The sequence below is a fragment of the Diachasma alloeum genome, unplaced genomic scaffold (assembly GCF_001412515.2).
Source record: "Diachasma alloeum isolate Michigan unplaced genomic scaffold, Dall2.0 Dall_scaffold_00218, whole genome shotgun sequence".
NCBI lineage: Eukaryota > Metazoa > Arthropoda > Insecta > Hymenoptera > Braconidae > Diachasma > Diachasma alloeum.
In genome coordinates, this window is record NW_021680383.1 from 187,441 (window position 1) to 200,696 (window position 13,256).

General features: G+C 41.1%; 1 protein-coding gene across 1 annotated transcript in view; it reads left to right on the forward strand.

Annotated features, from left to right (window-relative positions):
• The window catches only part of LOC107037353 (intraflagellar transport protein 88 homolog), a 114,748-nt gene extending 102,490 nt beyond the window's left edge, over positions 1-12,258 (forward strand). The window contains exons 6-9 of the mRNA XM_015255867.1: positions 3,755-3,902; positions 3,974-4,085; positions 4,183-4,251; positions 12,142-12,258. Of these exons, the coding sequence (XP_015111353.1) occupies positions 3,755-3,902; positions 3,974-4,085; positions 4,183-4,251; positions 12,142-12,258 (446 nt within the window). The remainder of the gene's footprint in view (positions 1-3,754; positions 3,903-3,973; positions 4,086-4,182; positions 4,252-12,141) is intronic.
• The last annotated feature ends 998 nt before the right edge of the window (positions 12,259-13,256 follow it).

Sequence of the window (13,256 nt, forward strand, 5' to 3'; positions counted from 1 at the left end):
TACGAGACAATTTAACATAATCCACGTGTCTCAGATTTAATTAATTTTCCGATCTGGTTTTGAGTAATTTTGGAATATTTCTTTGGGTTGTGGGACACCTTTTCCTAAGACCGAGCGACCGATCCTACCCCGCTCTCCGAATTCCTCCGAGCTAGTCGAAATAATTCTGCAACCTCTCCCTTCGATTTTCCCTAGTTATCTTTAAGTCTAGTTTTCTTCTCGTTTGGTTCCCTTTGGCTGCGGTTCGTTGATACCGCCGAAACAAAAATCAACTAGCGCCCGACACCAGTTCCTCAAAAGAGTAGCTGGCTTCTCGTTATCCGGTTATGGCGTTTCTATCGTTTCTACGGTTTTCGAGAACTTCAGGGAACATCGAAGTGGAAGACGCCGAAGGTGACACACTACGGCTACCGTTCAGTCTGGAATTGTCTGCGGGTTTAAGGTTTCGGATCCAATCCGTTCATATTAGTCTACGTTGAGAAAAATCGCCGTCACAATATATATACCCGTTCATGCAAATTTTTCGAGATATTGCCGATTTTTCCCCAAATTTCGTAGTACGCGCGGTAACTCGACAAGAAATTGAGATAGAAGATAGCAATTTAGTATCATTGCAGCTCCCATAATACTAAAGTTTGGTATTTTAGCTAAGCGATATCGGTCCAGTAGTTCCAGAGATATCCCACTTTTCGTGTAAAACTATATTGGTCAATATCACAAAAACTACTTGTTTCAAATTCATTTTATAGAAATAGGAGAAAATGAGACAAAGCCGAGATGATCGCCGCGGCACACTACCCGTGTGACCACTACTGTTTCTCATATTTATTTATGCTATTTATTTTAATTTCATATTCATTTTAATTAATCAACTCCATATAAGCGATTTTACATTTTTGGTGTTCCCTAAATTCTTTGTTCGACCAATAATTTGAGGAAAAATTGGGACCGGAATGTGACGTAAAAAAATAGTTTCTTCTGTAAATTGAACAAGGAAATTGCTATGGATCCATTCGCAAGCTTACTACCAATGGAATTGGTAGAAATAAAAAACTAAAATACAAATAACACATAAAGTAACAGGCACATGCCTTCTGCACTATAGGAGCGGTCAACTGCTTGTTTTATATTATTTTTCGTGAGGAAGAAAGTTGAAAAACACCCCCATTTTTTGAGTATTCTTACTCAAATTTGTTAATTATTAGTGTGCATTTTTGCGGCAAGGGAATTCTAATTTTCTTCGAAGTATTTTTTTCCTTATTGCCATTTGGTTTTTTTATAGTAGGGGGGGGGTGGCTGCGCCCCCCTGGGGGCTGCATCCACTGGACCCCCCTCCTGCGCCTCCACCCCGCTCCTCTCTCTTGTCGGGCTTTCGTAACAAAACAAAGTACGTGTCATTCGAACGGTAGCGTCAGTTTGTGAGTTGTGTGAGTTTACAAGACTCCTCACAAACCTCCCCTTACCGTCCTGATGACACAATATACTGTTTCGTACATCATTCAGTATGTACACTATAATTACAGATTTATTTTCAATTTCCGCTCGTTTTTGGTTCAGAATGGAAGCATTGGATTCGTTCAAAATGGCTGTACGAGCTCTAACTCTTAAAAAAAAAACAAGATATCAACTTGTTGTAACTTGCCCTCACATTTTAAAAATTTGGTACAAGTTTCTACTAAAAAATATCCTTCCCAACTCATTCGGAACCTTATCATCAATTTATTAATGGCAAAAAAGAGATTCACATACGACTTAGTAACAAATCTGCAGTCATATACATGCTGTCGCGATAATTTTCATTCTACGTCCAGAGTGGCCCTAATTTTATTATACCGTGTAACCATCTAGAGCATGCACTGAGAAAAAAAATTGCTTTTGCGAAGGAATCATTTTCTTGTGAGAAGAATTTATTTTTTGCGGAGCGTAATTCTCCACGCCAGTCATTATCAAGGAGTCCAAGTCCATCTCTAAATATTACAATTATGTTCAATTATGGAATGATTATATTACATATGACTTTGAATGAACTCCATTGACAATTATTAACCTTTAAAATTATTTCAAATTATTATACATTAGAAAACCTCGAATTTGAAAAAATTGAACAATAATGAAGCGTGTTCATTCAAGGTCATATGTAGCATAATCATCTCATTATTCAACATAATTGTAATATTAGGAGATGGACATGGACCACCTGGAAGTGACTGGCCTAGAGAAATAAGCTCCTAAAAAAATAAATACTTCTCCCAAAAAAATGATTCCCTGGCAAAAGTAATTTTTTTTCCCAGTGTGCATGGAATAAATGGCCAAAATTATTAATTTTTTTTTAAGTTTGAAACCAAATTTTTTCGGTTCGATCGAAGTAGTATGGAACACCCCATTTGTTTTTCCCTATAGAGTTTTAATTGCAATTTAAACCCAACATCGAACCGTGAGAATCGTAAAACATTTTCTCAGAGACAGTTTATTTTTCTTCCAGAGAAATTAAAGTATTTTCACTCTTTCTCATTCTATACAACGTCTCAGGCCCATTGTTCGAGTCAAGTACACGCGAGAGTGCGGGACTGGGCCAGTGCGATCGACTGCAGGGCTGTAAGGTCAACCCTATCGGCCAGGTTCAGGGTCACGATCTATCCTGTGGGTAAATTAGCGAGCCTTGGAATAATTTTTCGTGCATGCGTAGGGTCAGATCCATTATCTACGTGGACAAGAGAAATTGGAGAGCGATAATCAGTTAAATTTATGTTCAAAATTAAAACGTTTCAGAAGTTTATGTTTTGGTAAACTTTCAACAACTCAAAGGGAAATTAAGATATTACTATACGACAGCATAAAACTGATGATACTGTGTACATTTATTTCCAATATCTCTGCACTTGTCGAGTTGAGTGCTTTAGCACTCCATGGGCAACATACCTGCCACCTCAACGAACAAAATACCGGCCTCAAACGTAGTAGCATACCCTTTCTCTGTCTCTTCTTCATGCTTGAGGTTGGATAGTACTGCTAGCGGGCAACAACGGGCAACGGGCAACGTATTGTTGTACCCAGCGTGGGGGGTACTTATAATTATAGTAGGTTCTAGGCTTAAAGGGATAAATCCCACCAATGGTTTATCGGTATTTAAATATGATAATTTATTACATGATTATAATTACTGTGTCATCTGACTGATTACGAATTTAAGAGTTTACGACTCTAAGAGTTTACGACTTTTGTACGCGTCGGAGTCCAATTCAGGTCTGTTCTGTGCAGACCCAACCGTCTCTTAAATAATACATTGATTGTTTACATTTCATTACTTGGTCAGCATAATCTAATTACGCTGGCAAGTGTCACGCTGACAATGCTGTATGTCCACATATTAAACAATAACGCAATTGACCAAATCTGGGGCATAACAGTATAGCGTTGCTATATGGGCAACTTGGTTAATATCATCTTGAACAGAAAAATAATTACATCAATAAAAAACTGCTGGCCACTCTATATAATGTAACTAACTGTAAGGGTGTTTTTCATGCGGCTGTACTTGTTTGCAGTTGAGTGAATTAACATGATTCGGTAGTAGTTGAGTACCGGGTATCTTACTCATAAGAACCTATGTTTATACCGCGTGGATTGTGACTGATATGCTCAGCAACATAAATTGTTAAAGATCAAATTTACACCTCAATGTCTTGTATTTTGAAAAGTTCATTGAAAAATATTTTTTTACGCTAAACGAACTGTTTTTTGTGCTTTCTACTAGGATTGGTTTACAAAAGACAAGGATGGTACGAAGAAGCTCTCGAATGTTTTTGGAAACTGCGAAATATCGTACGATATGATCCACAAACGGTATATCAAATCGGCCGCTTATATCAGCTCATAAAAGACATGGATCAAGCTGCGGAATGGTATTGTCAAATATTTGCGTTTCCCATGATGAAAAAACTCATTACTATACTTTGTTTTTATTGTACAACAGGTATAATCAGTTATTGACTATTCTGCCTTCCGACCCTGGAGTGCTCCAAAAGTTGGGAGAAATGTACGATAATTTAGGTGATAGACAATCGGCTTTTCAACACTATCATGATGTAAGTTTAATGAAATTGAAATATGAATTCTTTCCTGGAGATTATAACTTCTATTACAACTAGTGATATTTATTAATAAATTTATTTTGTTCCCTAGTCGTATCGATTTTATCCAGCGAACTTTGAAGTCATTGACTGGCTTGGGTCTTACTATATCGGAATGCAAGTACGTAATGATGAAAATGAAAAAACAACTCATTAAATGATTAAAAGAAATTGTAGTATATTGAAATACTAGTACATACAGTTAAACTTTTACCCATGCTGCGTAACACACTATTTTTCGTCACATGTGCGTAAAGTGAAATTTTATGAATGGAATTACAATGATTGGAATTTTCTTTTCATTCATTGTGATGAATAATAATGTTCGACACTGGTGGGAAAAGTGTGCTTTAAGTCTTGGGAGGGGAGCACTCGCCTTCGCTACCTCCTAGGGGTCAATAAACACACTTACGCACTTGTATCAAAGTATACCATCCTAATTTAAGTGCGAACATGTAAACTCCTGACATACACAGGCTGTCTTTTAGCACTCTTTTACTCACACATCTGAGTTTATTGGAATCACAATTTTTCGCAAATACCTGAACCCGGATTGATCTTTTGACGCTGATTTTCTTATACATGGATGCCTGAGAAACTACGCTTCAGTCCCTGAAATTAATTAAACTATAGATTGGATGGTCATCGTGAGGTGCCGGAAATAGACCAGTTAATTGAATACAATTTGAGTTAGACAAGTTTCATTTGTATTCCTTTAATTACACTTTAGATAATTAAATTATGTTGATTATAACGTCAGTACTCTGAACTCGGGCCACGGGTATTGTATAAGGTTACCACGCAATGCTGTTTTTTCTCTCGACGAGCTTCATCGCTTTCCTTGCTTCAAACACTGAATCTTCCTATTCCACAATCGTGGACATACCGCCGGTCTCGTTCTCCGTGATCTCGAACGAAGGAGTCTGTAACAAACCAAATAATTTGAATTTGTTAAGTTCGGTGATAGAAGAGGGCTTGACGAGGGAAGGTGATGATTAGTCGTCGATCTGTCTTTAAGCGGGGTCACCGCCCGTCATAGCACGACTCTTTGGATCAAGAACTCTAAGGGGAATGAGTTTATCAATGGGCCTTGTGAGTATTGAAGTGACGATTTTGCATGTGACAGTGCGTGTTCTTTCATCCCTGCTAGAATGAAGTTGTAGTACATGAGCTAAGGGCCACTTGCCGGCTGGTGTTGGAAGGTCCTGTATGATCACCAAGTTATGACCTCCAGATTTGCTTGATCAGTCATTCACTTTGTTCGCACTTGGAGATTGTGAAGATGTTCATTACGCCACCTAGTCCAGAAGTCCTCAGTCAGGTATTGAATGAATTCCTCTGGATAGGCGGTTGGGATTCATGTCAAGAGTCAAAGTGGTAGGTATTGGGAAGTCAAGAATTCGGATACTCTATCTATCGGACGGGTTAGGAACCCGTGTATGAAGGTTGCAAGCCCTATCTCTCTCAAGTAGCTACTGTCGAGTAGCAAAAATGTGAACCCGTGCATGTAGGGTCCGCGACTTACTCCCTGCCCCCGTCTGAGTTCCCAATAGCGTTGATCGGTTTTCCGATTAAGAAGTGCCCAGGGATACGTGAACGTCTTCAGGATCGTCATGTAATGGACCGACGATACGTGAGTTTACGCAGCGCTCAGTCTTACGCAGTAATGTGGTCTTTATAGGTTGGTGGAGTGCTGTCGTTAGTGATTCTCTTAAGATGATTTTTCATCAATTTTTCACCACGGCGGGTGCAAAGTGCACATTTCCCAAAGTCAAATCTGACTTTGCGTCTACGCCGTGACGAAAAATAATGTTCTCACCACGGGAAGTAAAATAAAGGATTCGTGCCCACGTGCAGAATTACCACCCGAGCCGAAGGCGACTCCTTCATTTTACCTCCCTAGGTGAAAAATATACTATTACTCCTGCCTCCCAAATTCCTCCAAAGTGAGGTGAATCAAGATGGAAGAATCAGGGCCACGTGATTCCTCTAGTGGACACAGTTGATTGCAGTTCGAGGTTATGCTCCAGTTCATTGAAGACATTTCTTACTTTTTTATTAGGTATATAAATTAATTCTCGGCCCCTAGATTAAATTGATCAGAATACCTATTTGAATTTAAAAAAATCCCTGCAATAAACGGTGTTTTGAAGCGCCATCGGTGAACTATCAAACCACTTAAGTCCGATTATGTGATTAACACACCCTAAAAAAACATAGTGAATAAAAATGTCGTTTGACAAGCAGCACTTGAGGCACTGCCTTGTTTTCACCTTCCAACTTGGAAAAACTGCCGCAGAAGCACAAGAAATGATTCCTTCGGCTATGGGAGGGAGTGCTGTATCTTATAGCACATGTAAAAAGTAGTTTAAAAAATTTCGGGATGAAAATTTTGATCTCCAGGATGAGGAACGTCCTGGGCAACCAAAAAAAGTTGAGGACGAGGAATTGGACAACTTACTCAATGAAAATCCCTGTCAAACAGAACAGAAGCTTGCTGATACTCTTGGAGTGACTCAAGCAGCTATTTCGGTGCATTTAAAAAGAATTGGGAAGATACAGAAGGAAGGTCGTTGGGTGCCCCGTCATCTTACCTCAAAAACAAAAGTCGACGCTGTGAAATTGCAATGTGCCTACTGACCAGATTCAAACAAAAAGACTTTTTACACACAATTGTGACTGGGGATGAAAAGTAGATATTTTACGACAATCCTAAGAGGCGAAAGTCATGGGTTTATCCGGGGGAGCCGTCAACGAGCACTGCAAAACCGGACATTCACGAGAAAAAATTGTTGTTCTGTATTGGAGGGATTCCAAAGGTGTAATCTATTATGAGATACTCGAACAGGGGAAACCGTCACTGCTAAGCGTTATCAGGACCAACTGATGAAATTGAGTGATGCTATTGAGGGAAAGAGACCTTTTACTGATAGTGGTACAAGGCGAGTGATTTTGATGCAGGACAACGCGCGGTCACACACGGAAAAAGAAATCCTGAAAGTTATCTCCTTGTTGGGCTGGGAAATTCTCCCGCATGCGGCGTGTTCTCCAGACCTTGCGTCCNTCGAACAGGGGAAACCGTCACTGCTAAGCGTTATCAGGACCAACTGATGAAATTGAGTGATGCTATTGAGGGAAAGAGACCTTTTACTGATAGTGGTACAAGGCGAGTGATTTTGATGCAGGACAACGCGCGGTCACACACGGAAAAAGAAATCCTGAAAGTTATCTCCTTGTTGGGCTGGGAAATTCTCCCACATGCGGCGTGTTCTCCAGACCTTGCGTCCTCTGACTATCACCTTTTTCGGGCGCTACAACATCACCTGGTGGATACCCAGTTTCGATCTCCTGGAGAAGTCCGACAAAGCATTGATGAGTTCATCCAGTCAAAACCACCATCTTTCTTCCGAGCCGGAATCCGAGAATTGCCCAATAGATGGGAGAAATGCGTGTAAAGTGATGATGATTATTTTCAAGATTAGATCTGTATTCATTTTTTTATAAATAAATATCCGAATGGTCGAAAAAAGGCCGATAATTAATTTATACACCCAATATTTGCTTTGTACAATATTATGCCGTTGTCGCTGTAAATGGCAGAGGGTAAACATACCGCCCGAGGGTAGACTTCTGCGTGACGTGAAACGGTCTAAAGAGGTTAGGAATGCATGACTGGAATAGTCTGATACTAGTTCAAGGTGAGTAGCACAAGTCGTTAAGCAAATGAACACGGCAATATACGCTTCATGCGCCTTATGTCTGCGATCATGCGGATGTTTACTGGCCTAGCATAATTTACTCCAATATTTGAGAAGGTAGGAGCGGGATTGACACGAGGTGCGGGTAATTGGGCGGCGATCTTTGAGGGCTGCGATCATGTCTCCGGCTTAAGCCACATCGACGAATGAGTCCTTTAAGAAGCCTTCTAGCATTCAAGATCCAGTAATCCTGGTGTAGAGTGCACCGGGTCCTCCATGCAGTGTTTTCTCGTGCACGTAGATCACTAGGAGATGAGTGAACCGTCTGGCGGCCATAATTATGAAGTATTTCTCTTCATAGGAAATGGAAGCTTGAAAGAGTCCACCCATCGTCCGTAGAATACCATTATGATCCAGGAAGGGGTCGAGATGATCGAGTTTGTCCTTGGGATTCAGTTATTTACCAATTCTCAAACGTTTTATCTGCTCCGGAAATATCTCCTCTTGCGTTAGTTTGATCGAGTATGTATGTGTATGTGTTTAGTCGTTCCTGGGTAATTCTGAGGGTGGCAAATCGCATGCCATAGGCCACTTGTGTCACGATCAGTACAGAACTTGGGCCACGATGAGTACAGAACGAAAAAGTTGGTGATGTCTCTCGTGACCTCCACTCTTGGAGGCTCCCCCTTGATAGTCATGCAACCGGTAGCTTCAACTTGGATTTCTTCCTGTGCTGGGTTGGCTTAGAACAGCCTGGAGTAAGGGCCAGACCACTAGAGCGGATGAGAGATCAACTTGGGAAGGACCTCACAGAAAGCGTAGTCCGTAGGATTTAATAAGCTGGGGACATGATTCCAATCAGCCATGGGTATTCTCGTTTGTGTGTATGAAACAGGATTGGCCATAAACGCTGGCTAGTGAAAAGCGAGTTTCGTCAGCCAGGCAAGGTCTACTTGAGAGTCTGTCTATACGTGGACTGGAATTTTTTGTAGCACCATGGTGACCTTAGCTTTCTCAAGGACTCTGGCAAGCAAGCGAGCGGCATACAGCTCTAGATTTGTGATTGATTGGTGCTTTAGTGGTGCGACTTTCGATTTAGTCATTACTAGTATAACGTGGTCAATTTTTACTGGGGATAAAAATGAACGTTATCTCGCCCTTTTCCCTTGGTAAAGTCAGAAAACAGAAACTCGATTATTGTGGGCGCCAGTTGTTCTTTGTCTCGACGGAAACAACAAATCGAAATTAGGTCGAAGCGGAAAAATACAACAAAACCAAAGATTCAAAAACACAAAATAACTTAAACTTAAGGGGGCCAAGGGAAAGGTGATAGGGTGCTTGCGCTGCTCAGGGGGTTGGTTGTGGAGAGAGGGTTAGGTTGAGGGGGAGACAGGCTATCGGGCTCTTATTCTTAAAAAAAAACACAAAAACTGAAATTTTATGCTGAAATGTAGGTGGTTATATTGTATCTAAATTTTACAAAAAAAAACGATATCTTCAAAACTCAAAAGAATATCAAAAAGGAAAATGATTTGTACTGAGAGTGAGAGACAGAAATCAAAATAATATTTGTCACAAAAGAAATAGTGTCACAATAATTGTTAGGCCTCATGCGCAGAGAGACCCAAAATAAAAGAAACATTATATAATAAATAAAAGAAATAATAATATTAATAAAAATGCAAAAAAAAGAAGACTCGATACCAGTATACGAGGATTATCGATCTATCCTAAACCTCACTAATTTGGCTGCAGTCAGAAAGAAAAAAAAACAATTATCCCAAAAATTACGAATTAACCCCCGGACAATAGAGCGTATAACACAGTACCATTGAGAGAAAATCCGGAATCCCTAACGCGAAGCAAACGCTCGTTACGGAAGAAAAGAAAAGTAATATCTCTACGCAACATAATTCCGAGAAAGCGCGGGCTCGCTCGACGAGAGCATAATGCTAGCACGTGGTGGCTAGAGCGCCGGACGCCGCACATAACTCCACTGACTCGCGATCTTGAGACGACATCCGCATAACAGTGCCCTCAACTGAGGCGTATTGCGCATGTAAATCTAAATTAAATCCTAATAAAACGTCAGGGCACATGAAAATTAATGAACGTACAAAAAACAGAAAATCCGAAAACTTAATTACTCGGTACATCATTGACCGAAGACTAAACGGTAGGGAGCTCGAAGTGATCGAGTCGGCGGTAAACGCAAGAGAGAGTCTAAAATTCAAAACTCACGACTTTTATTTTCAAAAACCTCGACGTGAAATGTACGGGATAGTCACGATAGCCAAAATTTGTCCGATTGCGAGAAAGAGGTTCGAAACCCACTAGCGTGGGAGAGACAGGCGAAAAACCCACCGACGCGTAGGGAAGCGCAAATGCGCATAAGGCACAAAATGCACAAATAATGCGTTATTTAAGCTCTACCGCACAACGAGTAGAAATAAATAGCCAACAAAATTACAAACGACCTGAGACGAGCGTTTACTATAATATCGATCTCAAAATACTAAAAATCCGCCACCAAAAATATGAGAAAAACTCACCAGCGGTATGACGCAGCCCTACGCTCGCCTCTTGGCTTAAACTAAAAACTCCAAAACTCTCTCGAAATATCCTCCCAGCACTCCAAACGTCTCTCCACTGTTTATCCTCAGTCTTGTCCTCAAAATAACACCTGCTAACTACTAATGACCCCTAACAATGTCAAAAAAATATTCACTGGGACGCGGCCAGGCACAACACGTGGTGATGCACCGGGAACGAGAATTGATACTGCGTTCAATGGCGGCTCAGGGCACGGAGATGGACGTGGACGCAGCGCCACGTGCGCCTGGATTGCACAATCGGCACGAATTTCAATTTGAATTTTACAAACTCCTTCCACAAAATTCCTCCACATGACTCTAATGTGAACGTCATTTGAACATGAATGATTTTAACTACATTTTCTTCGATGGGAACGCATTCTCGGGATCACGGGGGTAAAAGGAACAAACTTAAAACTCCAGGGTGTAACTCTAGTGGACCCGACTAATTACTTTCTTATTTCCACAATTAAACCGACCTTGGCGATTCACGCCGAACAACGGTCGAGATTGCACGCGTGACCTTCCACCTAAACCCAAAACTAACCCACTTTGCTCCCCGTAAATCCCCTAAATGAGCGGCAGTATTTCAAGTGCACCTACGCGTTTCCCCGACGATTCCAATAAAAGGGAAAAATTCGACGAAATAATCGCGTAGCGCGGTGATATCTCGCCCTAAGCAACGAAAATCCGAACGTTTTCTCCTAGCTTTTGTCGAATTCCGAAAACCTAATCTCAAGGCGTAAAATCGCAAACCTATCCCCGATAATACTCGAAAATGAGGTTACTTATGGCGATCACCGCAACCAAAAAATTAAGAAAACCTTACTCTCCAAAACGTATCAAAACTCGAATTTTCCAAAAGAACAAAAGACTACAAAAATCTGACTCGAAATTGAAAATATCCGAATGAAAATATATGAAAATATTGAAATAATAATGAAAATATCGACTGGGTCATTTTCTCTGCGTACTTACAAATAGCTGGAAATTTTGAAGATTCTGCGGTGAACTAAGGGATTTCCCCAGAATTCCTTATACTAGGTTGACTTCAGCTTCCCTTGATGGGTTGAGGACTCGTAGAACGGCAGCGTACACCTGCTTCGAAGCGCCACAGAACCCGTGTAGTTTGGCATGCGGTGAAGCCGAAGACGTACAGAGGTAAACTGATTTTCTGAAGTTTGTTCAGTTGTCGATCATACGTATCCCATCTGGTTGCTAGTTCCACATAGCACTCCTAGTATCTTTACTGAATTGTTCTGAACCAATTCGTGAGAGGGTTCATAGGCTAGCAGTTCCGATGATGTATTCTTAAGAGTATGTGGGTGGCTTGAAGCGCATTTTCGCAGATTGACGCCTCTCACTTGTAAAAGTTGCTGGAGTTCATCGAGAATCTATTAAACTGTTGTGAAGAAATCCGTGCCGAATAGTGCATCATCAATATAGAAGTTGGGGCCCAACTAACAGATGATCATTTAACGTGGTCTGATTCTGCTAGACACGGGGAATATCACACATGGGGGTGACGTGAAGCTCTGCTCACGGAGAACGGCGTGGTGTGGTAGGTAAATTGATTTTAGGCTAGGGGGATCCAACCTTGGACCTTGGGGGCCTTGGGGACGGTTCCATGTGGTGGAATTAGAGATACTTTTGCAAAAATTTATCGTATTCCGACTGGTTTTCTGGAGATGAGCGGAAACGATTGATTTGACATTCTAGGCATTTTCGAACAATCACGTAAGGGTCTCCAACTTCCAGGGGAAGTTTGCTCTCTTCAAGGGTAAGTGTACCAAGTACTTGCCACCCTTGGATCTGATACGCATTGCTACGAAGTGATCCTCGCACCTCTGATCCTCCTCGTTTAGTCCAATTTTCGTGGAGACCTCTTCCAGCTCCGAGAATCGATGGATTAATTAATCGACTGGGTCTCTAATCATGCAATGGAGTGTTGTGCATTCAGAGGTGCTGGCTGATTGCTGATTGGTTTGAGGTCCAGTGACATGCTCCGTGGTCATGTTATCGGAATTGAATCGTTCAACATGACAGGATGTTATGGCTGTCTGTTGATATCTTCAGATGACAGCTAAAAATGAATTTGCAATGAAATTTTTATCGGTTATTTTTTCATTTTGAATGAAAATGTACCTTAAGAGGAATACTTTGTGCATTCGAAACGTAGCGCAATTGAACTATAGTTACATTTTTTCATGTTGTTTACTACTGCTGACCGAAACATGGTTCAAAAGAATTTAAATAATTTGAAGTCCAATGACTATCTACCTAAGCACTGTCTTCTCCGCCTTAAGAGAGTGAGCCTTTGCGAATATCTTGGACGATGACAGTCGGATGTAGATCACAGCAATAATTAATTCGATTTGTTGCTTGTTGGAGGGGTTGGGGTTGGCCAGCTTTAAATTCATCAGATCAACGCACTATAGATCTGTAGTTAATTATCTCAGAGTGTACATGGTGAGTTAGGGTAATACGCGGGCGGTGATTGGTAGGTCTAGGGTTCCAGAATCCCAAGGTTCCATCTTACAAGTCATGACGGTGCGACAGAAAGAAGTTTTTGTTCCATTGACGCCTACACTTTTAAAGTTCACTTTCACTCATAGTGCACATAGCAGCTAGGCAATGGACTTCTTAATAAAGGATAGTTGAGAACCTTGATCCAACAAGACCCTGACTAGAACAGATCTTCTTCTATCTTTAGCTTTGAGACATAGTATGGCAGTGGCTAATAGAAATGAGTTCTGGGGTAGGGCGCTCTGAGGCTCTATGGTTGGCGAGTGATTTCCATCAGAATTATCCAGCCGGCAGAAGTCCTCGTCGCC